This window comes from Alnus glutinosa, chromosome 12 (genome assembly GCF_958979055.1).
Source record: "Alnus glutinosa chromosome 12, dhAlnGlut1.1, whole genome shotgun sequence".
NCBI classification, from domain to species: domain Eukaryota; kingdom Viridiplantae; phylum Streptophyta; class Magnoliopsida; order Fagales; family Betulaceae; genus Alnus; species Alnus glutinosa.
The window spans coordinates 18,712,404-18,739,819 of record NC_084897.1 but is presented as its reverse complement, the minus strand read 5'-3'; the positions used below and the strand labels follow the sequence as shown (position 1 = coordinate 18,739,819).

The window sequence follows — 27,416 nt, the reverse complement described above, 5'->3', positions numbered from 1 at the left end:
CTTGGGAAGGCTTACAAAAGTTGCGTTTTGGAGTGAAACGGTAAAACCCCCAATGTGGCATTTAGATTAGACTGAAACGTGGTGCTTCTCTGCTCTAAAACCCTACTTGCTCTGCAACCCCACCACCCCCAGAAGATCATTGAAAAACCTAATGGCATCAAAAACCCAAGACGAATCTGACGTCGGAATCTTCTGCTACATCTCAAAGCTCCCTGGCTTTCGTGGCATTCTCAAGCAAAGGTCTAGACAAAAAGTTCGAGTGTTTCGTTTATCTATTTCTTTTTCATGCATTGGAATAATCTGCTTAGAGGTTTTGAGATTTCTGCTCTGCTTGACTGCTGAGAAATGAATGAAAAGTAAATAAACTGAAATTTTATGGCTTGATACTTGTTAATAGTTTCTTTGATATTCCTTTTCCTTTTTTGTTCTTACTAAGAAAACATGGGATCTATTCTTTTCCTTCTTTGAGTAATTTGTATTGATGAGCAAACTGTACGAACACTCCAGCACACAAAAGTGGCGGAACACTACTTTACAACCTCCAGTTCAAAAGAACCAGACGACCCTATCCTAACACTGTACTGTAACAGTGAAGAATAAGGAGGAAGCCATATATATCTATTATCAAAGCAGCAAAAAAATAAAATAAAAATGGAAAACTCATCAACAACACACAATCTGCAGAACTAACTCAACTTCTTCAACCAACAAACCAGCAATTCTGTAACCCAGCAAAACAGAGCATACAGCAAACCAGCAAATGACCAACTATCAGACACATTTCACCTCCCCTAGGATCTTCAATGGTAAATTCCAGTTGTGACATAAACCCAAGTTCTCTTTTGTAAACTTGAATGCCTTCAGACAAAATCCTTGTGCGAATTTCCCATTTGATTTTTCGGAATAATTCTCTCCTCAGAGAGTGGGGTATTGGCGTGTTGCCATGCTTAATATCATTGTGGTGCTTCCAAAGGTTATAGACCACCGCCCCTAAACTTAGTTGGCAGAGACTAGTTTTCAAACCACACTCCTTCAACTCCTGTGCACCAAACACCACCACTTCATCCCAGGAAATCTGAGGATTTCTAATCAAATTAGAGCTCATAACTTCTTGCCAAATATGTCTAGTAAAACTACAATGAAAAAACATATGAGATCCACCTTCAATGCTACCTCTACAGAATAAGCAAAGAACATTAGCTACATAAACCCATTTAAGCAAGTTTTCACCGGTAGATAATGCGTTCCTAGCCACCAACCATGAGATGAAGGCATGCCGAGGAATAGACAAATTGAACCAAACCATCATGAGGAATTGCTCCCAAGTTTCAGAGCATGAGTATTGACCCTTTTTAGAGCAATTCCAGACAGGTTGATCCTCATTCCCTATTTCCACATCATGCAATCGACTTTGAATTTGCACTAAACTGTTGGATCGAGTTGGTGGTCAGAACAACACTTTCTTCCTCAAAACAGAGGCTAACTTTGAATCTATTGTGCTCCATGAGTCTTAGACAACACGATGCCCATACACCTCATAAAAAACACCATTTGGGTGCCACAAATCATACCACAGAAAAATGTTTCGACCATCCCCAAATTTATATTGGAGAAATCTTCTAGCTACATCCCGGATCTTCAAAAGTTTTCTCCAACACCAATAGCAATTATGCGGGACCTTTTTTTGATAAGTAAGTAAATAAGTTTATAAAAAGCGTAAAGGTGCCCCTAAGCATACATGAAGTATACAAAAAGGACACCAAAACTGAAAAAAAGAGGGAAGAGAGGAAAAACACCTATAAAACGCAAAAACAGGAAGAAACCCAAACACCCCAACATAACCAACCCACAAAACCCAGAGACTATTGCATCACATTAGTGGCCCTCTTGCCTTGCCCTGGCTAAAACCAAAACCCCTGGCATCATTATTAATCGTGCACTCTAAGTTCTTCACTTCACGACTCATTTTAAACTTAGAAGTGGAGACTGGAGCCTCTTGACGTTGCTCCGCATCAATTTGAGCCATAAAGTCTAAAAAGCCCTTTACTCTTACCTTTCATATGTATATGTATTTTGCCTTTTATATGTATATGTATGTGTATGTATGTAGGTATGCATGTGTGTATGTATATATATATACTTTCTTAATATTTTCTTGTGGGTTGTTGAAGAATTAGTGTTAATTCAATGATTTTATCTTTTGTGAACTTTATAATATTTCACACGCTGTCATCTTCGTGTTACCATTGTATTATAAATCGATTAGGCATTTCTATATTGTTCTACTTTATTTATAAGACAGTTGTAGACATACACTCGTATGCCATGGGGCAGTTTTTTGGTGCTGTCTTGTAGTTCTATCAAGTTATTTATATATTTATTTATCTGGGAATTTGATCTAGGTATTCTGATTTTATTGTAAATGAAGTAGATATGGAAGGAAAGGTTGTTCATTTGACCTCCTTGGATGCCCCGCCAGAGGTAATTAGGCTTGAATAATTGATGGATTCATTTTATTTTATAAATTTTACTATATTTGTTTTGATTATAGTGCAATTATTATATTTATTCAGATTGGTGAGGAAACTGTGACGATGATAGATGATACAGCTAGTAATAAAAGTTATGCTTCTGGAATTGATAAGTTTAGATCCCTAGCTGGTGATGCTGATGCCAAGCGTTTGGAAGATTTTATTAGTCAAATTAATTCTGGTGTTGAAGACAGCATGCTGCCAATTATTCTTTCCCCAGATCCTGATAAATCTCACCGAACGGTTAGTTTTGGAGTTTGACCTCATTTTATTCATTTTTGTATTTTTTGTCAGTACGGCAGTACCCAACCTTAACAGGTGGTTTGCTTTTGGGTTGAGGGCTTGAGAGGTTTTGTGAAAGGCTTAATGAGAAATAAATGTATGTATATGCTTTATGCGGCAGTCGAACTTAATTGACAGGATCTCAATAGAATTGGTTTGGTTTGCTTTGTTTTCCTGCCACTTTAAGCTTGAACTTGGGTTCCACAATTGATTGCCGAGGTTAGGTTTGGTTTGGTTCTGTTTCAGGCTGTACTTAGTTAACTTAAAGTCCAAGTTTCTCTACTAGTTCTCTGTTAACATATCATTTATCATTCACTTTTTGTGTCTTTCAGGCAGTGCATAATTTTTTTAAGCAGAACTTCAAATTCCTTGTCACTGACGTGGTTGATGGACCAGATGCCTCATCAAAATGTATTCGTGTGAGATTAAATAATGGGGGTCATAACAACAAAGGCAGGAACTCCAAGAAACGGAAAGAAAGAGGTGATAAGCCCTTTGATAGCAGAGGTTCAGAAAATTGGGCAGAAAATGTTGGCAAGTTCCTCAGGTGATAGAGCCGCAGTTCCCAGTTTTCTTGTGGTTCTCATATTCATATTTCTGCCAGTCAAATGTTTCTTAAGGATCTCAACTTTTCATGCATTAAAGAACCATTTCAACTCTTCTGTTGATAAAATAAAATTCATAAATGTAAGATATGCAATGAAAATTGTTTTGGATCAGGAAGGAAATAAATAGGTAATGTAGGAGAAGCATTTCTTCTTTGCTTATTAAAGATTTTTACCTTCAGAAGCTCCATTTCTTATTCATGTCATGGTGTGTCTTAGGTGTTGTTTGAACAAAAGCTGAAATTTTCTTTCAATATATATACTCAGATTTCATCTGTACAAGGAGAACAAAGAGACACAGGAGGCCTTAGGACTGATGGGAAAGATGCTTGGCATCCAGGTATGTCAAATTCTTTTTTATTGGAAATGACTTAGCTTCGGCCTGCTCGCTAGAATGGAATATAAGGATCGTCACGATAACATAAGAGTTAATCCAGAGCTTCTTCTTCTTCTTCTTCTTATAAATATTATCTCCCCATCTTTTGTCTTCTTTTTCTCTGACCATCGGCTCCTATCTATTGTTTGTGGGGACATTTTTATCCATTTAGAATTGGTGTTAGGGCATGAAACCTTTGTTTGACACAGCTTTGGATGGTTGTTGAATTTTCCTGGTTTTTGTCTTGAGTAAGCACAAGGAATAGTTTTTTTTTTTTGAAAGTACGGAATAGTTTTTTGATAAGTGAAGAATAACTTTATTATATGCATTTGGTTATGGAACTCACTACGGTCTTGTTTGACAATGCTTTTTTTGACTGTTCTTTGCTTTTTTAGTAAAAAACAAAAGTATTTACAAACAACTCAACACTCAAAACACTCAAAACTACTTTCACCTTCATCTCATATCACAAAAAAAAAGAAAAAAGAAGAAGGCATCATTTAAAAAGTTTTATCAAACACACGTACGTGTTTTGTATCTTATCACAGTCGTTTTCCTGTTGCTCTCCTGTGTGCATATACACACTTAAACATTGTTAAACATAGATGTTTGATACCATGATTCCACAATCATGCACATATGCAGGATATATCTGTGTCCTTGTGCCTTTAGTTTTGTTGATTAGCTGTATCCAGTAACCAGCCTCTGTATCTGTGTCCAATCATGGGTTCTGATGGTCATTCGTTGCATATTTTGATGACATTTTTTTTCACCCGTAAGTAGTGATGATGAATGATATATTTTTTTTGATAAGTAAAATATATAAAAAAGGCGCAAAGGGGCGCAACCCAAAGTACACAGGAAGTATACAAGGAACCCCTAATGAAACGAACATAGAGAACATCTATCTAAGAAATCTAAATAGGAACAATCATACAATAACTTAAATCTATCTTTCCACAAAAACAGCATTTGAAGCATCTTTCTCTTCAGATTCACCAAAGAAGTCTCACTATCTTCAAAACAGCGAGCATTCCGTTCCCTCCAAACGCACCACATCAAACACAACGGAGCCATGCGCCAAATTTGAATCGCAGTCCGATTACCCTTCTGGCCCCTCCAACTCCCCAACATGTCTATCACCGACCCCGGCATAACCCACTCCACCCCAAACAATTGCAGCAGAGCCCTCCACAAATCTGTAGCCACCATACAATGCAGAAACAAATGATCAATAGATTCTCCAGCTGTCTTACACATAGAACACCAATCCATGACGATAATGTTTCTCTTACGAAGGTTATCCAAAGTTAAAGATTTCCCTAAAGTAGCTGTCCAAACAAAGAAAGCCACTCTCGAGGGAACATTAACTTTCCAAATACTTTTCCACGGAAAAGAAGACTGAGTAGGACTAGACAACAACTTATAGAATGACTTAACCTCAAAAGATTTCTTTCTCGCTGGCACCCAACACAACTTATCCTCGCCCTCGCTGCTAACTTTGAGGGAATACAACATCCCAAAGAACCTACTAACCACTTCGACCTCCCAATCATGAACTGATCGAGAAAAGACCATATTCCATAAGATGGTGCCATTTTGTCTCTGCATGATATCCTCCACCCAAGCATCCTTATTTCGAGCAATCAGGAACAAATCTGGAAAGAGGATCTTCAAGGGAGTTTCCCCACACCAAACATCATGCCAAAACAGAACTTTCGAACCATTCCCGATCTCATATCTCACATGTGCAGCAAAAGTATCCCATCCCCTCCTAATACTTTTCCACACGCCAAACCCATAAGAACCCCCCACCTCCTTAGAACACCAACCACCCCTCAAACTACCATATTTGACATCCACCACCTTTCTCCAAAAAGCATTTCTCTCCATAGCATATCTCCATAACCATTTACCCATCAAGGCTTTGTTGAACATAACTAGATTTCTCACTCCAAGCCCCCCCGACGCTTTAGAGGAGCAAATCGTACGCCAATTAACCAAATGAAATTTAAATTCATCACCAACACCACCCCAAAGGAAATCTCTCTGAAGCTTCTCCAATCGATTAGCCACTCCCACAGGAATAGGGAAAAGAGAAAGAAAGTACGTAGGTAAGCTTGAAAGAGTACTATTAATCAAGGTTAACCTCCCCCCTTTAGATAAACACACCTTCTTCCACCCCGCTAGTCTAGCTACCATCTTCTCAATAACATTGTTCCACATATTAGGATCTTTATATTTTGCACCCAACGGAAGGCCCAAATACTTAATCGGCAGCAAGGCCACACCACACCCAAGGATAGTAGCCAACTCCTCGACATCCCCAACCTCACCCACCGGAACCATCTCAGTTTTGGATAAATTGATTCTCAGACCCGAAACTGCTTCAAAACAAAGCAGTAAACACCTCAAATCTCGGATCTGATCAACAACAGGATCACAGAAAATCAACGTATCATCCGCAAATAATAAGTGGGAAACCATCAGAGCATCATGGGAACTCGAATCCACTGAGAAACCCGATAACCGCCCACTATCAACTGCCGCGTAAATCATCCGACTGAATTTTTTTTTGTTTAAATAATTTCTCCACCTTTGATGGAGTGATACATAATGCTTATTTATTTATACTTATTTTTTACTCTGAATTTTATAAGCCGGTCAATAGTTGAGAGCACTCAAATATGTAAAACTTGATAAATGTTTGTTTAACATTTTCCTCCTGCATTCATTGGTATGTTTTTGACAGCCAAGGTCATTCGGGTTTGCGGGTACGAAGGATAAGCGCTCAATCTCAACTCAAAGGGTAATTCATTCTAGCCATTCCTGGTCCTCATGCCCTTTGGATGTTGTTTGCTTATTTATTTATTTATTTTTCTTTTTTGATCTAGAAGATATGTTCCTTTTTGAGTTCTTTATTAAACCCTCACCATCCAATCAGTCCTTCCCATGGGTTTTTGTCCCAACAAATTAATAATTGTAGGAGTGAAATCTTAATATAATTCAAAAAAGCGAGAGCAGTAAGTCCAAGGAAATAAACTAAGAAAAAATACGTATTGTTATGGGATTAAACAAAGGGATTCACAAATATAAGCACTAAGGCTACAACTAGTCCATAAATTGTTAAAGCTTCCATAAAAGCCATACTAAGCAATAAAGTACCTCGTGTTTTTCCCCTTGCCTTGGGCTCTTGCGATCCCTTCTACAACTTGGCCCGTAGCAGTACCTTGACCATCCCCAAGTCCAATAGAAGCAAGATTTGGTTGTCTTTAACCACACAAACACACAATAGCATGGGGCATTAATTTGGTAGATTGAAAATGAACACAATCAATGGAAGCGACGCGTCATTGTGGTTGATTGGTGTGTTATGTGCAAAAAGAATAGGGTGTTCATGGATCATCTTCTTTTTCATTGTGAGGTTGCTTGTGCCATTTGGAATGTTTTCTTCAATCAATTTGGGTTGTCTTAGGTTATGCCTAGATGAGTAATTGATTTGTTTGCTTGTTGGTGGAATGTTGGCAACACTCGGAGTGTTGTAGTATGAAAGATGGTGCCTTCGTGCCTTTTGTGGTGTCTATGGAGGGAAAAGAATAATAGGTGTTTTGAGGACCGTGAGAAGTCTTTGGAGGAGTTGAAATCTTTATTCTTCAACATATTTTACCTTTGGACAGCTACTTATGTTGCTCCTTTAGTGATTAGTTATCATGATTTTCTTGTTCTTTTTGCTCATATTTCCTAGGTGGCTTCGCTTGTATACTTTCTGTGTATATGGGGGCGTCTTACACTTTTAATGATATCTTGATTAATTATAAAAAACAAAATGAACACAATCAAGTGATCCATTAGTAACACTGCTGGCATGTTTTTTTTTTTTTGATAAGAACACTGCTGGCATGTTAATAATGATCCTTAAGCTGCACCAAATATGTGCCGGTCTTTGTCTATGAAATGCATAACTTTACCTAGTAGCACGCTCCCCTGCTTTCTAGAATGCATTGTTATGGTGAATCATCTCTTACGGAGTCTGTATAATGTGGACAGTGAAAAAAAAAATGTATTAGGCATGGCCCTTTTACGGCAAATATCATTAAAAACGTAAAGGCGCCTCTAAGTATACAAGAGGAAGCACCTAACTAAAATGAGCAAAAAAAAAGAAAAAAAGGAAATCACTATAACTAATTATTAAAGGAAAAACAGCTTTTAGAAGGTACCCTTGGATGGCTTCTCAAGAGTCACCTTAAAAAGCCCAAGCAACTTTGTGAATGCTGTGAAAGTAGCTTCTGCTTTTTAAAGCTGAAGCAAAAGAGAGAAGGCATGGAAAGCTCTACCAAATGGGGTCTTAATTATGTGACCACAAATTCGCTGTTTGATTGAAACAAGGATTTTTCATGTAAGGAAAAATGGGTAATGCAAAACCAAAGCTAATGAATTCATGCAGCTCCATGACAGTGATTACCAGGGAATAAGATTCTACATGGAGTAGTTCCAAATAGACGCCTTTTCTGTTTATGTTGCGTTGGGGATATCTTTTCAGGTGTCTTTTATGGTTGTTGACTGAACAGAGTAGAGTTTTGCTTTGTCAAGAGCGTGAGTGATGTATACTAGAATAGAGAGATTACTCATTAAATGGATTAGACAGATATAGGCCTGCTGTTTCTAGACTGAGACTTGCTTGCCATGAACTTTACTGGACAGTAATTTTTTTTTCTGCTCTGCCTGCTGGGGGAAAAAATAGAAAATATGTTCTTTTTTGTTTACACTTGTGATTCATCGAATAATAACTATGCATTGTTACATATCTGCTGTTTGATGTACTCTTGAACTTAAATTATTAGTTAGTATAACTCTTGTAAGCATTCCATGTTCTAGGGTTAGCCCTTTTTTTAAAAAAAAAAAAATTAGTTACTACATTGTTTTAAAAAAAAAAAAAAATTTGTCAATGAGGTTTAGCTCAAATAACTCCTCCCCCCTTCAAAACCAACTGCTTGTTGAGGTCATGGGTTTAGACCCACTGGGCACATATATAACTTACCAATAAAAGAATAGTTACTTTATTGCAAAAGAGTTTTCTGCTATTATATATTAATGCAAGGACCTATGCTCAACAGATTCACTTTCATGTTAATTGAACATAAGGCACTAAGGCAGGCCTCCAAATAATTATTGTTTATGCCTAGGCAGCATCAGATATGTATCTGTTTAGTTTGTGCTTTAAAGAAGCTGAAATCTTCCTATTGCATCCCAGTGCTAAGTGCTTTCTATGACTAAATGTTAGATTGTCTCATCTTCTATTAGATAATAGAGAATTACACTTCTTACTTATCAAAAAAAAGAAGAAGAGAATTACATTTCTTTGGTTATACTCTTAGGACATGCTCTCAGACGAAGAAAAAAAAAACCAAGTTAAAAAAGATATACCTAAGAGTGTTTTCTCATGTGTTTTTACTAATCTTATATTTTTCTCCCTTTTTGTCTTCCATTCCCTAATAAAATGGCTGGTCTGGATTTCTTCTTTTTATAGCTGTAATAAGGTTTTAAAAGTTGTGATGTTCTCATCAGTTCTGATTATAATATTTTTTTTGATAAGTAAGAGAAATATCATTAATGAGCGCAAAGCGCAATCAAGTACACAAGAAGTATACAAGAAAGGCATCAAGAGGAAGATCAGTTCTGATTATAATATAATTGTCTGCTAGCATGGGGAAAGGAAATTCTATAGTTGAGGCCATGCAGTTATGGCCAATTCTTAGTCATAAGCAGAGTAACCCCACATGTATACCACGATACTGAGAGAGGCCATTGTGGTAATATTATATGGTCCACAACCTGCTGATTTGTGTATACAGAAGTTTGTATATCTATGTTTGTAGAGATCCAAAATCTTTAAATAAATAGCAAATAATCCACAAGAACTTGTGGAGTAGTGGTCTTTATGCATGGAATCCAAGTTCCACATCCAAGTTTTAAGTTCCTGTTCTTTCAAAGCTTTTTTTTTTTTTTTTGATAAGTAAGAAGAACTTTATTAAAGAAAGCGTAAGGCGCCCCTAAGTACATAGGAAGTATATACAGGAACAACCAATGTTAACCCACAAAAACCCGCAACACCAAGGCCCCAGAACACAAAAGAATAATAATTTACAAGAGAAGCGGCCATCATAATGGGGTAAAAAATCTAAAAATTTAACAAGATTTACAAGACTAGAGGAAGAGAAATTAGGAACAAAAGCTACGGCCCAATCTAAAAGGGAGCTCAAGAAGGATGATTTTAGTTGTGGCACATTAGACTTGCGGTCTTCGAAAAGATGTCGATTTTTTTCTATCCAAATGCTCCACATTAGTAAAGTAGGAATGACTTTCCATATAGCCAGATGAATTCATGCCCATTGAAATCAGTTCACAAGTTGACTTGGTTAAATATGTGAATTTACCATATCTGCAGATTGAATGGGTTGGCAAATTAAATTGTCCATGAGCACACTAAAGAGGAGTTGGTAGCTTGTTCTGTGGGTCATGTTCCCTTGCCATAAAAAGCTACCTGAGAATTATACTTCTGATTTATTTACATTTCAAGTGTTGTGACTTGGTTAAATATGTGAATTTACCATATCTGCAGATTGAATGGGTTGGCAAATTAAATTGTCCATGAGCACACTAAAGAGGAGTTGGTAGCTTGTTCCGTGGGTCATGTTCCCTTGCCATAAAAAGCTACCTGAGAATTATACTTCTGATTTATTTACATTTCAAGTGTTGTGAATTTATCTTTATGATAATATTAGTCGCTTCTCCACATCTTTTTTAATCTAAGTTAGGGCATTTGAAGTACAAGTGTTGCCCATTCTGTGCTTGTTTCTCCGGTGTCTCCTGCGCAAGGTTCCTCTTCTGTTCTGACGGAGGAGGTCTTTCAGTCCCCGGGTTCTTTGAAGGGCTCAAACCTTACAAAGTTTGGCAGGGCTCTTCCCTTCTCGTCGGCTGCTCCTCCGGCTCCGGTTGGGCTGTTAGTGGGTTCGGATTTTTCCAATAGCTCGTGTGGTTTAGGGCCTTCCGTCTTTGCTGCTGCTCCTCCTCTCTCAGGGGCTTCTAAGTTGGGGGTGAAGATTCGTTCTTCCTCCCCCTTGCTGCAAATTCAACCTTTTCAGCATTATATCAGGAGGGCTAGGGAGTTTAGGGTTGGTCACTCAGTGAAATGGAATGATGAGTTATTATCAGACTCTCTGGAAGCATCGAAGTTGTCTGCTAGCCATGTTGTCAATAAGGTGTTGTTGGCAGAGCCTCCTGCGGTTAAGGTTGTAAAGCCTCCAGTGAAGCAGGGCATTCTTAATAAGGGGTTTCTCAACCCTCGCTCGATTGTTTCAGCCCCTTCTGCTTCGCCTCCGGAGGTCTTCGATGTCAGGGTGGTAGGACCTTCCTCCCCTCCGAGTGGTTGGATCATTCCTTTTTCTGTGGAGGGAAATGGATTCTCCCAATCCAAGAATTGGCCTGTCGGTTTTGATCATAACGGGGAGATTGTGGTTTGGGAGGAGGAAGATGATATTGGGGATGGTTTGCCCTTGGATTGGGCGTTAGATAGGGATTTTGTGTTGGATGGGGACTTTGGAGAGGAGGCTATGGCAATTCGGGATGCCATGGAAGAAGAATTTCAGCGGGATAAGATGATTGCGCGCCATAAGTCCAAAGGAAAGAGAGAGCTCCTGAATCTGCACAGCTCCATCAATTATGGCGACGATTTTGTTCCTTTTAGGCGTAGGAAAGGCAAGGCTCATGTGACGTAGGCCTTGGCGGGTTGTGGGTTGTTTTTTCCGTTATATTTTGTGTTTGCTTTGTAGTTCGGCCTTGGTCGGCTTGGATTTTGGGTGTCTCTTGTGGTTTCGGTCGGCTTCAGCAAGCTTGGTCTTTGGGTACCTCTGGGTTTTGGTTGTAGTGGGTGTTTTTTTTTTTTTGGGCGTTTCAGGTTTTGTGGGTGTTGTTGGGGCGTTCTGCTGTTTTTGGGCGTGTTCTTGGGTTTTGGGTTTGTTAGTGCTTCTCGTATACTGCCTGTGTACTGGGGCGCCTTACGCTTTTTTAATAAAATTGCTTTTTACTTATAAAAAAAAAGATGTTGTTGACTACTTAAAAATAACACTTCATTTGGAGACAGATGCCTTCAGTAGAGTAGTTCTTTTTTGTTTTTCCAGGTAACTGTTTTCAAGCAGCGTGCGGCTAAATTAGCTGCTCTTAATGAAAGGCTGATTGGTATCAAAGTCAGTGACTTCTGGTAAGGTTGATGAGTTCTAAGATCTTGGTTATCCTGCATTTTTGGTGCATGATGCATTCATACGTTAGAGCTGCATTATTGTCCAGCTATGTCAAGGAAGGACTTCTTCTTGGCCAGCTCATGGGAAACAGATTTACAGTCACATTGCGGTAAGGGTTTTTCCTTAATTGAATTATATTTTCAGTAATCCATTCCATGCGGTATTCTCATGGTTCAACATCTTATGTTATCCACTCACTGCACTCACGTATCTTCTCAGAGGGGTTGTTGCAGATTCTGAAGATAGCATCAAAGCATCTGCAGATGCCTTGGGGAGGCTTGGGTTTATTAACTACTTTGGTTTACAAGTACTTTCTTAGTTATCACTTGCTTTGTGTGTGTGTGTGTGTCTTCTCTTTCTCTATTTGCCATTATGAAAATTCAATTAAGCAGATGTCCTCATGTTGTACAGATATAGGTTTAGTGCATCCTGATTTTAAAAGTAGATGTTAATTGACATATTTGAATTGTTAAATATATTAAACCTTTAAAATTTCTACTAAGGATAACCTATATGTGGACAGCTGTTTATGTGTCTCCTTTGACGATTAGTTATAGTGATTTTTTTTGTTCTTTTTGCTCATTCTAACTAGGTGTTTCTTTTTGTATACTTATCAAAAAAAAAAAAAAAAAAAAAAAAAAAAATTCTTGTGTACTTAGGGGTGCCATATGTTTTTAATGATATATATATTGATTACTCAGAAAAAAAAAACTACTAATGTCTAAAATATTGCGTAGTCCACTTGTAAAAGACTGGAAAGTTATTGTCTAGCCTTAGATTCCTCATACAGTTGGTCATTCTCATCCGCTTAAACACAACCTAAGATATCCCGTGCGACACACCTTATGCTTGTAAGGTAGATGCACTGCTCACTTGAATGTAAAACAGTACCAATTTCAACCAAAGATCGATTTTGTAAAATCAAATAATTTATTTTAACATGGACATATCTGGGGTGTTGGCACATGCCTTAGAACGATCACAATGGACTCTTCATATTTAGTTTTTCTCTACATTTTTAACAAAAACCACAAAAATGCCTAAATAACAGACTCTTTAGCAAATGTTAAACTTAACATTTGTTAGATTTTCTCTTTAGATTTAAAGAGCCAAAAGGACAATGTTATAATTTTTTTAATAATACTTTTTGCAAACCGTGCCAATGTTCTCCCTTTTTCTAATAAATAAAATCTGCTCCATGTGACAATGTTATTATGAATGATTAAAAATAGTATTTATTTAAAGGAGAAACATTTAGAGAGTTTGTTGTTTGATGGTTTAAAAAAGTGACTGGCTAAAACCCTTAAAGTAGATTTTGAGAGTTAAATTTAGAGAAATTATGAAGAGGCCATTGTGAATGCTCTTATTCGCTCAAAAGTATTTTAGTCTCCAATTCATTAAAAAAATAAAAATAAAAATTGTTAGTTTTTTTTTGATAAGTAAAAATAAAAATTATTAGTCTCAAACATATTTCTGACATTGACCTAGCTCCTTTTCAGAAGTGTACTTGTCATTTTAAAAAGAAGTATGTTAATTGTGGATTATGTTGGAAGTCTATAGTTGATCTCATTAGACCCATTTCTGTTGATGAGATCTTGTTTCTATTAAAATAGAGAAGTCTGACATTTAAAGGCATTGGTTACTGCAATGTTTCTTGCTGGTGTCAGTCAGTGCTGAAGCCCTTTAGAGCTAACTGCATGACTTGGATCACCTAAGGGCCCAAAAAGCTTAGTTTCTGAATGTATTTGGGTCAGTTTTTGTTTCTTGGCAAAAATATTTATTGAAATGTGTGTAATTGAAATCAGCGTTTTGGAAGTGGTTCCGTGCCAACTCACCTGATTGGAGCTACATTACTTCGAGGAGAGTGGGAGACTGCTGTAAGCTTGATTCTTGATCCAAGAGAAGGGGATATCCTTTTATTGTTTCTGTATTTTGTGAGGCAATTTTTTTATAGTCACCTCTTTCTGACTCAAGTGGATTGTCGCATGCTCTCTATGGCATTACAAGAACAATTTCTGCATGCTTTTCTTAACTGAAATTTTAAATACAAAGAGATGCAATAGCGAAGGCACGGGAATATTACAAGGAAAGTAATGATATCGAAGGGACTCTGAGGCAGTTACCTCGACATCTGGTTGCTGAAAGGGCTGTGGTAAGATTCCAACTTTGGTTGCTTATGCATACCTTTCTTCTTCTTGGCTTCTGCTTATATTTAATGTTTTCATTATCCTTTTCTGTTTATTAGTTTCTTGTAATCTAATTTGTTCATTAGGTTGACTTTTCCTTTCCCTACAATATCTTCACTGCAATGCCTGTTGGTGGTTTCCCATGTCTATTTGATTCCATATATTCTATTTGATAGTTCTGAAGGAAGATTCTTGTCAGTCCTGATAAAAGTTACACTTTCTTTATTATAATCTCATACAGCTGCAGTGCTTGAAGAAATGTCCTGGGAACTACTTGCAGGCTCTGAAATCTATACCTAGGACATTGAGAATGATGTAAGTGATTATTCCAGTGTATATCACAATATGCTTTTCCCAACTGGTCTGGCCTCAATCTAAAGAAATGGTGTAGGTCATATTCCAGTTCTAAACTACCTAGTCCCATTGTGATCCAACCCCATCCCATCTCTAAAAAATATTGAGGCCTCCACATTTTCCATTATGTCGCAGGTCATATTTGTGGCTTCCCCTTTTTCCATTTTTCTTGTCTCATTCAAACACCTAGATCTACTCTTCATTTTCTTTTAAACTATTCTTCCTTTATATTATTTTCCTTTTTTTCTTTTTTAAATTCTTTGTTTTCGTTCTTTTTGACCACTAATACTGTACAACATTGTTTTGATTATGATGTGTGGCTCACATAAGATCTAATGGATCCCACATTAATGGAGATGAACAAAAGGACTAAAGTTACAGTAGTTTGAAAGTTAAGGATGACTTGCTAAAATTAAAATAAGAGGGGCCAAATTGACAACTACTTGAAACTTAGAGGGACCCAAATGTAACTTAGCCTTTACTTTTGTATTTTGCCCCATAAGTTTATGAGAAGGTTTATTTGTCCACTTTGCTATCCTTGGACATTGGTTTATGAATATTTTTGTTTTGGTGAGCGACACTCTGACGGGCTTCTTTGGTAGTTCCAGTGGTTGGAGACAGGGAGACACCTTGTCTCCCTATTTGTTCGTTATTTTTATGGAAGCGTTAAGTAGAATGATTTCTGCCATGGTGAGTAGGGGTCTATTTTCAGGCTTTTCGGTGGGATCTAGGAATGTTGGTGCCTTCAACATTTCCCACCTCTTGTTTGCGGATGATAGTTTGATGTTTTGTGAGGCAAATCTAGATCATCTTTGCAATTTCCATTGTTTATTCTTATGCTTTGAAGTTGTTTCAGGGTTGAGAATTAATTTGGCTAAATCAGAGTTGGTCGCATCGACAACGTCAACAATGTGGAAGGTTTAGCTAACATTGTGGGTTGTAGGGTTTCTTCTCTACCTTTGAAATATCTAGGCCTTTCGCTAGGAGCTTTGTTTAAGGCTAAATCTATTTGGGATGACATTATTGAGAAGATAGAGCATCGTTTGGCAGGATGAAAGATACATCATCTTTGGGTTGGAAGGGGATGGGTCGAGGGCGTCTCTCTTTGTTGGTGTTCCAGAGGCGTACTCGGAAGAGGGGCCTGCTCTAGCAATCATGCAAGGTGTTTTCTGGTACGATGGGGTTGCCAATGGCATCATTCTGGATTTGCCGATTGCCTAGTCAGTGCTCGTCGAAGGAGTTGCTTTGCCGAGTCAGTGCTCACCGGTGTGTTCTATGTTTTCGTCAGCGCCCAAGCTCAAGCCTTTGAAATTCTACAATCGTAAGTCCAAGGACAATAGATTCTTGAAGATGGATGATAGCCTAATCGTCGAGGCCATGTCGGTGATCAGTGATCTGCCTGATGTGTTGACCAGAACCCGCGCCCCTCTCCGCCATTTGTCGAGATCGCAGCCCAGACTTTGCCGGACGCAAACCAAGCGAGTGTTGTTGTCAGGAATCCCCTTCAAGTGAGGGTTCTTATTCAATGGGGGTTTCTCAACCCAAGTTCCTCTCTTGTGGATCGGCATTGTGCGGCTAAGCTAGGTTTGGGTTGTTCTCAGGTTATGCCGGTTGATTAGTCTCCTTCGGCATATTGCATAGTGATGGATAATGGGGAGGATGGTCTGGCTTCATCGTCAGCACTAATTGTGAGGGATGATATGGAGTATGTGGTTTCTTCCCCTCTGGGTATTCTTCCTCCCATCACTCCCTTGGATTGGGCTCTTTTTTGTGTAAAGGATATTGGTCTGGTGGTTGGGCTTTCGTGTGACGGGTATGAGGATCAGGCTATGGCTCTCCTGACAGCCATTGAAGAGGGCCATTCTTGGGAGGTTAAGGTTGCTTGTTCTAGAGGTTAAGGCTCACGTTTGTTAGCTAAGCGCTTTGTGTGGGTCTCGGGTTTGAGGGTTTTTGGTTTTGAGAAATGCTACACTTCCCCAAAATTATTTCCCAAATTTGCTCCCCAGATTGTGACACATCATTTGGGGAGCAAATTTGGGAGAGAAATTTTGGGAAGTGCATCATTTTTCTTTGGTGTTTTGTAGGTTTTTGTTGCTTTGTGGGTTTTCTTTTTTTGCTCTAGTTATGCGCTTTTCGTTGTATATTGCCGGTGTACCTAGGAGCGCCTTACGCTTTTTATAAAAGTGTCATTTATTTGTCAAAAAGAAAAAAGAAAAAAGAAAAAAGAAAAAAGAAAAAAGAAAAAAGAAAAAAGAAAAAAGAAAAAGAAAGGGTGGGAGGGCGACCTTGATCAAAAGTACTTTATCTAATTTGCCTATTTATTACATCTCTTTTTTTCCTCTCTGTTAGTGTTGCCAACCGCATAGAAAAGTTGCAACAAGACTTTTTGTGGGGTGGTATTAGTGATGAGTTCAAATTTCATTTGGATAGTTAGCCTAAGGTGTGTTCTCTGATCTCTGGAGGAGGGTTAGGGGTCTATAATTTACTTTCATTCAATCAAGCGCTATGGCTTTGGCGTTGTGTTAATGAGAGATAGGTCTTATAGAAGGTGATTATGGATTCTAAATATGGTAGCGCGTGGGCTGGGTGGTGTTTTGCAGGTCATGGGGTGTATGGAGTGGGGCTTTAGAAGAATATCTTCTTCTTCTTCTTCCTTTTTTTTTTTTTTTTTTTTTTTTTTTTAAAGTAATTGAGATATCATTAAAAGCGTAAGATATCTCCAAGTACATAGAAAATATACAAGAGAAAACACATAGCTAGAAGAAGAAAAAAGAATAAGAAAATCATAAAAACTTAGGACCAAAGGAAAAATATAAGCAGCCGTCCACAAATAAAGAGTATTGAAGAAAAAAGACTTAAGCTCCATCGTCTTCTCGCGATCTTCAAAACTCCTATAATTCATTTCCCTCCAAATACACCATAAAATACAATAAGACACCATCTTCCACACAACAACACTTTGAAAGCTACCAGTAGTCTACTAACATGCATACAAGTCAAAAACTCGTCTAGGCATAACTCAAGAATGTCCAAAGCGATTGAAGAAAGCATTCTATAAGGCACACACCACCTCCCAGTGGGGCTTTGGATGAATATCAGGAGGGGTTGGGGGAGGGAGGGGGGGCGGGGGGGTTTATAGTCAAAACAGATTTGAAGTTGGTGATGGCTCCAGGATTAGATTCTAGTATGATGTGTGGTGTGGGGATTATGCCCTCGAGGTAGCTTTTTCGGACTTGTTTAATTTGGCTCGTTGTAAGAATGCTTTAGTGGCAGATCTTTTGGAGATTTCTAGTGACTCTCATCAGTGGAATGTTTGCTTTCTCAGAGCGGCTGGAGACTGGGAGATGGATCTCTTTACCTCGTTCTTCAATTTGTAATACCCCTTAGATTGAGACAGGTGGTGAATACAATCTTTGTTGGGTACCTTCCAAGAGGGGGTTGTTTAAGGTTAAATCATACTACAATGTCTTTGTTCCTTACGATAACACTCATTTCCCTTGGATGAATATTTGGCAGAATAAGGCCTCCCTGAGAGTGGTCTTCTTTTCTTGGTTGGTTGCCTTGGGGAAGATTTTAACCATGGATATTCTTAGAAAGCAGCATCTCATCATGGTTGATTGGTTCTGTTTGTGTAAGAAGAGTGAGTAGTCAGTGGATCACCTTTTACTACTTTGTGAGATAGCTAATGCCCTATGGAATACCATCTTTAGCCTTGTAGGTTGCCATGAGTTATGCCTCGTCGAGTGGTAGATACTTTTGCTTGTTGGATAAGTTTTTTTGGTAGATTAGCGTTAAACCTTTACTTATCAAAAAAGATAAGTTTTTTTGGTAGAAGTCGGAATAATATTTTATGGAAGATGGTTCCGTCTTGCCTTATGTGGTGTATTTGAAAGGAGAGAAATGATTGGAGCTTCGAAGATTGTGAATGGACAATAGAGGAACTTAAGGATTTTTTTTCTTTAAAACTCTCTATCACTGGATAGCTGCCGTGGACTTGAACATTTCTAGCTTTCATGTTTTTCTTGATGTTTTTTCTTCTTCTAGTTAGGGGTTTCTCTTGTATACTTTCTGTGTACTTAGATTGCGCCTTTTGCGCTTTATAATGATCTGCGTTTACCTATATGAAAAAAAATAAAAAAATGTACTCATTATTAGAGAGAATTTTTTTGGGGGCCGAAAATGTTACCCAAATGGTGTAACAAACTACTTCGTTATGCATTAAAAGCCACAGGTTTAACTTGTGCATCTAATTTTATTCATGTGTTTTATGTTTCATAAGTTACCTGCCGTTGCTAATACTGGCAATAATGTTCTCTTTCTTGTGAAAATGGTACAAATTCCCCATGTTGGTAAAAGTTTAGTTGCCCAAAGAATGAAAGTGGATTTTCTGGTTGATTCTGCTTGTTAGATTTGAGCTGGAAGGGAATATTTGCTTCTAGTTACGAAAAAACTTTATGATTTCTAGATAGTGGCAAATGTTTTACTTGAATACAAAGTTGTCAAGAAGAGTTCTAATCATTTTGGCATCTAATCTTTATGTTATGGACAAAATTCGTAAAATTTTAACAGGAAAGAGACTATTATTGCTGGTATTGGCCTCCTGCAGGCAACAAACTTGATTATGTGAATGAAGTTTCCATGAATACTCTAATATGTTAGAATAGAACATCAATTCTCTGCTGCATGAAACCGGTAAATTGTTTTAGATATCTGAGAAAAAGAAACTAATAGAAATATGCATTTAATGCCAAGATAACTCAATACAATCTTTATCTTTTCACATGGGGATTAACACTTTGTTTGGGTGGGGGAATGGGGAGGGAAAGGAAGATGGTGGAGGGAAAAAGGGTTGGAAGATAGTTTGTTTCCTTTCTTTGGTTGGGTGGAAAGTGAGGGGAGGGATTCCTTTTCCCTCTGAGCTCACCATTGTTTTTCCTCCCAATTTGGGAGGAAATGAAGGCATGAGGAGAAAAAGAATGCTTAATTTTCAATTGTTGGGACCCATTAATACAATTCCATTTTCCTCGAATTTGCTCTAAGCGGCCAAAAACTTGAAGGGAACCTTCCATTTTCTTCCTTTCCTATCGCCCTCCCCCCCTCTTTCCTTTCTGTTCTGCCCCTTCTCTTGAAACCAAACCTAGTGAGAGATACCAGGAGAAATTCAAATCTCTACTTATTCTGTTCTCTCTCTCTCTCTCTCTCTCTCTGTCTCTCAACCCACGCACACACAGACAGACACAATGAAGAAAGAGGTCAGACTATATCATTAAACCTCAAAGCTATTTTGATTTCCAACTTTTATAATGTTATACTGCCCTATTGTTCAGGTATGTACATAGTTACCAAAGCTATTTGTGGAACCATGCAGCAAGCATGAGAGTGCAAAAATGTGGTATGCTATCATTTGTATTTTCTGAGTAGAAATTTTTGGGGCCTTTCTCTACGCATATGCATAAAAAATGTGATGTTATTTTGTGATATCATCATCTTTATTGCCGAGGCTGTATTACAAATAGTTTAGTCACTTTTCATTTTCTAATATTTATTTTTCTTTCAATTTTATTCCACCATATTCCAGGAGCTGACCAAGTTGTGTTGGGAGACTTGGTATATTGTAAAGGAGATGATACTGAAACGGTGACAGGATGTGTCAATTCTGAATGTGAAGATGACAAATGCAATGATGCATATGATTCTAATAATCTAGATGAAATTGCTGGAGCAGATGTTCCAGAAGAAAGAAACAATAGTGTGAAGGTTTGATATTCTATCAGAGACCTTTGATAATTCAAAGTTTTCTACTGCTCTTAATACCAACATATCCAGTAGGATGTCTCTAGTAGCATCTCTTCTGGTTCAGGTTGGTATAGTTCTTTTTCCTCCGAAGTTGTACATAGTTTTTTATAATTAAGCAACTCCTTGATATCTGAAATAGTTTTAAGATGCTAAAGCTTTAATTATATTCTTATACAATTTCTCACCATTTTACATGGCCCTGCAAAATATTATTTTGGAGAGATCTGATTACATAATTCCTGTCTTACAAGGAAGAAATACAAATTCATTAGTTGCTCACTTATCAAAAAGTGAAAAAGGGGAGAAAAGAAAACAGAAACAAAACATTTGTTAGTTGCTCACCATCAGTAAGCTTAATGAGACGTTTCCATACTAATAGCCAACCTAACTTGTAAGGTGTGCCTTCGAGAGTATCTCCTCTGGTTTAGTTTTGTACAATTCTTTTTCCTTTATCATCCTATGCATGTTTTCTTTAGCGAAACTAGCTATAAAATCTAAAGTTTAGGGTCTGTTTAGGTTTGCAATTTTAAAAAGTGCGATTTGAAAACGCGATTTTTAAAAACTCAGTTAAGTGTTTGGCAAAATTGCAGTTTGACATTTAAAATCGCAGTTTAGCCTTTAAAATTGCGCGTTTTCAAAAAAGCACCCGCTTTCGATTTGAAAATGTAGATTTTTTACGTTTTCAAATCTCAATTTTTTTAAAACGCATTCCCAAGCGATTTATTTTCTGCAATATAAAATCGCACCTTTTGCCTACGAAATCGGGATGCGAAACGCAACCTTAATCTAAGCATGTTTAATCTATTTACATCTAAGATGTAAATTATGTTAAGTTAGATTTTTATCCAGAATCATATCATTTCACACTGCCCAGTGAGATTTGATGTAGAAGAAATCTAAACATGTAATTATGTTGTCTCCCAAGTTACAAGAAAGAACTTTAAATCCATTTCTTTCAGTAGAAATAAATCTGCTGGTGTTCAAAGTTGCATATTGGTTCTTTAAGCATATAGAAGATCAAAACGTACCAGCTGATAATTAATGACTGTGTACATGGTTGTTGAATGCTATAACTAATTGGTGAGAGTTCTGAAGCTGGCTGTGCTACCCAAAATGGAAATTACTATTAGGGTTGTCATTAGGTACAGAGCCTGAAGCTGATGAAAGTTAGCTGGATTCTGGTAGGAATTATGGGTTTAATACAGCTCCACTTAGTAGATCATTTGGTTCTTATGGCATGTCAAAATAAATTCCGTAAGACTTAATTTATCAATTTTGTTCTTATGACAAAATTGACACCAGACTAATATTGAGCTAATAAGTAATAAGTCTTATGGAATATGCTAAATTATGTCATACCCCTCAAAGGTTTGATAAATGCTAATTTATCAAATTCTGTAAGACTTAATATTTATTAGCTCAATATTAGTATGGTGTCAATTTGAAGTGGATTTGTCGTTTTCTTTTTGTTCCCAAAAACATGCTAAATGTTTTTTCAACTGTCCATAAAATTAGGAAAGAATTTATTCAAATAAGTGGATTTTTGTAACCTGATATTATGGCCCATCGTATGGTGGGTCTGGATTCTTTACATCATGTTGGAGTTCTGTTGGGAACATTATGTGAATGGGCAGGCTGAGCTGTAAGTTAAATCTTCCAAATCTGTCCACGATTATAAGATTTTACTCGGAATGGTTTTGTAATCTGTTTCTTTTGTAAAGTCCATTGCTTATAAGATATAGTTTAGATTTGAAAGATTACTTGGTTGAACCGATTCCCTTATGGCATTATCTAGAGCTACCACAATTCACTACAACCCCGGTAATTGCACTTGTGGATTGTGAGACATACACTGATAGTTGTGATCTTGAAAATTTCTTCCATTTCCCTTTATTTTCACCTTAGGAAAAGGCAGTATGAAAAGAAATTTTATAGAATCTAAACTTGTGTGAAAACAGAGGCAACACATATAAGGATTCCAGCTATAAGTTATCTTACCCCATTTTAACTTTAGTTACAGAATCTATATAAGGTCCTACCTACTAGGGTACCATTCCATATAGGACAACAATCTGTATCTAAATGACCTGAAAATGATCGATTGATATGCATGTGTAAGAAGAGTGGGGAAGTAAGGTTACACTGAGAGTGGTTTTCTTCGCCTGGTCGGCTGCTTTAGGGAAGTTCCTCACTATGGATAACTTAAGGAAGCAGAATCTCATAGTGCTAGATTGGTGTTGCATGTGTTAGAAGAGTGGGAAAACTGTAGATCACCGTTTACTTTATTGTGAGGTTGCTAGAGCCTTATGGAACTCTGTTTTCAGTCTTTGTGGGTTAGAGTGGGTTATGTCTTGATAGGTGGTGGATCTTTATGCAAGTTGGAGAGGGCATTTTGGTAGTCTTCAGAGTGCAACAATGTGGAAGATGATACCACCATGCTTAATGTGGTGTATCTGGAGAAAAATAAATTATTGAAGCTTTGAAAATTGCGAGAGGACGATGGCGGAGATAAAGACTTTCAAGACTCTTTACTAGTGGACAACTGTCTATGATTGTTTACATATTTCTAATTTTTCTGATTTTCTTGATCTTTTGTCTTTTTTTTTTTTTTTTTTTTTTTTCTGGCTAGATGTTTCTCTTGTATATTTCCTATTTACTTGGGTTGCACTCTTTCTCACTTAATAATTTTCGATTACTTATATATAAAAAAAAGATATGCAAATATTATTTTATCTCATTTTGACTCATGGAAGCTAAATGTGAATGGTATTCTGGGCCATCAGCTACTCCACTAATTATGTCAGTATTTATTTGCTTTATATAAGGTGAGGATCTTAAGAGAGCTTTGCTTCTACATGTCTGGCAGGTTGTAACAGCAGAAGATATCCTTACTGGAAATTATACAATTGATGATGTTGTACTCCCTTTGCCTGGGTGAGGAAAGACATAGTGGTTTGTTTGGAAATTGAATTTTTAGAATTAGAATTGAATTCTAATTCACTGCACGAATTTTGAAGTTTGACTTTGTGAGATAAAATTAAAAAAAATTTAAAAAAGTTGAATAAAATATGATTTATTTTTAAAAAAAGTAGAGAAGAATAGAGAAGAATTGAGATTCTTTCTCTATTTCCAAACACACTATTAACTGTTTCTTACCTGGTTTGACATTATTCAGATTGCTTCTATCTTGTCTGACTTGTTTGTTGGCTGTTATCGCAGTTCAAGGGTAATTTATCCAGCTAACGACATTGCCAATGTCTATCATGATTTGGCCAAAAAGGTCAGTTGTATTTTACTGACGTTATCCTTATGATGCAGTTTTATCATTTTCTGTTTAACTATTTCTTGCTACTTGGGAATAGTAGTATTTGAGCAGCTGGGCTGGCACATCAACAGATTACCTACATGTTGTATGTAACACCCTAGTCCTATATTGAGAAGATGACTAGTCCACATAGAGCTAGTGGTTTATAGAAAGACACTCATGGGTGCTAAGTCCCACATTGCTTATTTTTTTTAAGTAAGAAAATTTCATTAAAAAAGCGTAAGGCGCCCCTAAGTACACATGAGGTTTACACAGGGACAACTAAGCTAGCCCACATAAAAATCCCAAGAAAACCCACAGAAAACTACAAACCCACAACTCCCAAATGTGGCTCAGATGTGGCTAATGCTTTTCTTTGGGTCGTTATAAATGGTATTAGAGCCACGTAGTAATACCATGTGGTGCTAACAACATGATGTGGTTCTAATGAGGACGTCAGGAGTTTAGGAGTGAGGGGGAGTTTGTAACATCCGGTCCCATATTGGGAAGATGAATATCCCACATAGAGTAAGTGGTTTATAGAAAGACACTCATGGGTACTAAGTTCCACATTGCTTACTTGGTGAAATTGGGATTTATAAGTAATTTTAAGGAAGTTCTAAATTGACTAGTCATTTTGGAGTGATAGCGCAGATGTGATTAGCTTTTTTTTTTTTCGGTCATTACATTGCAGGCATAAGTTAGGTTTGTCTCCAAAATGAAACCTGCTGGACCTTGTGACTTCTGTAAAGTAAACATGCTGCCAAGCCTGGTCTTATTGACATTATTAGTGAAACGAATAATCTAAAAGTTGAGCAACTTACATGTTAATGGTCTGCCAATGCATCTCCTTAGGCTAAGCTGTATCTTTTTGTGAAGCTAAGTATGAAACTGATTAGAATAAAGACCAAAGCCTTGATCTTGGCCAAAAGGCTGAGAAAGGTGTGTGGCCTAGTACCTCTTGGGATAAAGTAATCAACTTGTCTATTCTCTAGATGTGTAATAAATGCCTGATTACAGCAGCAAGCCAACTGGAAAATAGTATATTCAAAGACAAGTCTCGGCTTACAATTAACCAATCCGAATATAGATTGGCTTGACCTTGTAGCACAGGCATTTGAAGGAGGTGCAAACAGTTACACAAACAGGATATACTAGTACTGTTTGGTGTAGATGAGAGAGTTGTATTTGTTTGTGATGCAAAATTAAAAAGTATGCTTTTTCTTGGGTCCATTTCATTTTTCATTAGTTTTCCAAGATATGGCTTTAGCTTATGAGTACTTTACCAAAAAAAAAAAAAGGCTTTAGCTAATGATATGACAGTTAAATAAAAGTCGGACCTATAGGAAAATGGTTTGGAATTAAAATGTTTTCTTAGGATGAGCATTATATAGACCGGGTATAAGAATGAAAAATGAGGGAGAATTAGATGGGAACAAGATACTGAAGAGTGACAGGCATCTTTGTCTCAGATCGTTCGTGTACATTTTTGGGACATTGCTTTGAAACTATATCAAGGTAGAAAAAGTGGAAAATTGCTTTGTGATGTTGTGTGGTTGGTGTCTTCTTTTCAAATTATGGGTATACTTTTATAAAACGATAAATAGGGTATCAACGCTTTGGACACAAATACAACTGCCACAGCTGCTGTGTCAGTATCACCATGCCCAATTTCAGGCAATAAGCAACATGGGTGGATCTGGAGGCACTTTTATCCTTTTGTTATTCCCTTATAAAAAATGTGATGTTTAACATGTCCTTTTTGTAGTTAACTTTTGTTTATTGTGTTTATCAGGACGTAATCAGCGTGACGGAGAGTGTACATACTATCAAGTAGGTCACCAAAAACTTTACTCGAATTCTCAGTGAATCACCCTCCTTCCCATCCTCTCTCTCTCTCTCTCTCTCTCTCTCTCTCTCTCTCTTGTTTGGTTAGTTCTTATTGGAGTTCTGCATGTGGGCTATTTTAGGGAATTCTCAATAACTGATATGACTGGAAGTTATAGGCGGGTTTTTCAAAGGCCAATTGACTTTGATTGGTATGCTCTTTTATTTTATAAAATAAAAATAATATATGTTGATTTTCAGATAATATTGTACATACAAAGTTTTCTTTTCGTTGTTGCAGGGAATTACTCACATATACTGATGGTAATATACCATTAGTAGAGACGGATCTGGACAAAATTGCAAAGTCTAAACCTGTGAAGATAGTCAGAGCGGAGGGCCCTGCCAATGGAAATGAGGACAGCAATCTGTTGGATTGTACAAAACAATCAGAGAATGTTGAAAATGACATAAAGCTTCAATCAGATGAAAATGAAGCGGAGGGTGAGAGAGATGCCCAGCTCGCTCTCAAGTTGAGCTTTACCCTCCCAGCTTCCTGTTATGCAACGATGGCCATAAGAGAGCTTCTCAAGACTTCAACATCTGTATGTACTTTACTGCAATTTTTCTCATTGCCAATTTGACTTTTTAATATTACTATTAGAAACTTCTAAGAGTCATTTTTCTTGTCTACCGTAAGGGCCACATATGTTTAATATTTAACCAACGTCAATTCTACCCTGTATTGATCTTAAAGTTAGGAATATTACAACTTCAGACCCAAGTAACTCTATTTAGTAAATATGTATGAAACCTGTCCATACATGCTTAGGGCGGGCTTGATACGCGATTGGATTAGCAATCGTTTGTAAATTTTTAAGGGGTTGGCTCAAGTGGTAAGGGCATTAGTATTTGTGGTAATCCCATGAAGTCTAAGGTTTGAATCTCCTTGGGTGCAAATAATTCCTTGGGGCCAACCTGCCGGTGAAGCTAGAGTATTACCCGATCCGTGTGGTGGGGGCGTTTTACAGGGATCCAAAGTTTATTTCACAGGGGTGGGTACACAAAGTGACCCTGCCTTGGAGGGGTTTCTCGTCCTAAAAAATGTTTAGTAAAAGATGTACATAACTAATCCCGGGCACCCAAACTAAGAGTCCAACCTGCAACTAGTTATGGAAATCACAAGCCTTTCTAGTTCAGGTTTGGATATGATCCTTACAACTTGCAAGGGTGGGTTCAGTAAACCAAGTTATTGCCATTGCCAATCTGGTTTACTTTGGTAGCAGGTTTACATGCATATCAATTAACTCATTATTTACTGCTGCAGGTTGCGTTTCACAAAACGTTAAACTAGCGAGCTCGATGCTACCCGGTTTACAGGCATCCAAGATATCCCAAATAAAATAATATCTCTCGCGAGATATTTAGGGCAATTGCATTTCAATTATTTCCTTTTGAATAATTAATGGCAAGTTAGCAAGGTGATTTGCAAGGGATATTTTCCATGTAAGGGTTTATCATCTTGTAAAGGTTTCTCTATAAGATCCTATGTTTCTTGAATAATAGCATCATGTAATATTTCATTCAAAAAATATGTTTTCATCCTGTGTTACAATTAGGAGGCTATGGCTCCATCGAAGCAGTCACCCTTTCCAACATTGATTACCCTAACCTATCCCAAAAATAGGTTTTAAATCGTCTAACGACATCGATCCATACCAAATATGTTAGGTACGTAATTGATATGTCAAAAGCTCAAGAGCTGATGTAATACGAAAAGTTAAGACCCTTAAACCTATCTTATATTAGGTTGGCTCAATATAATGCTCATACCCGAAATTGGGAATTATCAAGATTA

The 27,416-nt window shown here is 37.4% G+C and overlaps 1 protein-coding gene across 2 annotated transcripts; it reads left to right on the top strand.

Annotated features, from left to right (window-relative positions):
• On the top strand, positions 1-27,176 carry LOC133851561 (multisubstrate pseudouridine synthase 7). 2 transcript variants are annotated; one of them, XM_062288015.1, is made up of 20 exons: positions 1-240; positions 2,403-2,481; positions 2,574-2,774; positions 3,146-3,360; positions 3,686-3,758; positions 6,547-6,603; positions 11,972-12,051; positions 12,138-12,200; positions 12,311-12,398; positions 13,897-14,000; positions 14,141-14,243; positions 14,519-14,592; positions 19,959-20,023; positions 20,210-20,388; positions 23,294-23,361; positions 23,647-23,707; positions 25,527-25,564; positions 25,702-25,770; positions 25,860-26,163; positions 26,886-27,176. In XM_062288015.1, the coding sequence occupies exons 1-20, from the start codon at positions 152-154 to the stop codon at positions 26,910-26,912; spliced, it is 2,037 nt and encodes a 678-aa protein (XP_062143999.1). In that variant the 5' UTR covers positions 1-151; the 3' UTR covers positions 26,913-27,176. The 2 variants fall into 2 exon arrangements, with proteins under 2 accessions (XP_062143999.1, XP_062144001.1); XM_062288017.1 differs by having other exon boundaries at positions 91-240; positions 2,432-2,481.
• Positions 27,177-27,416: the final 240 nt, after the last annotated feature.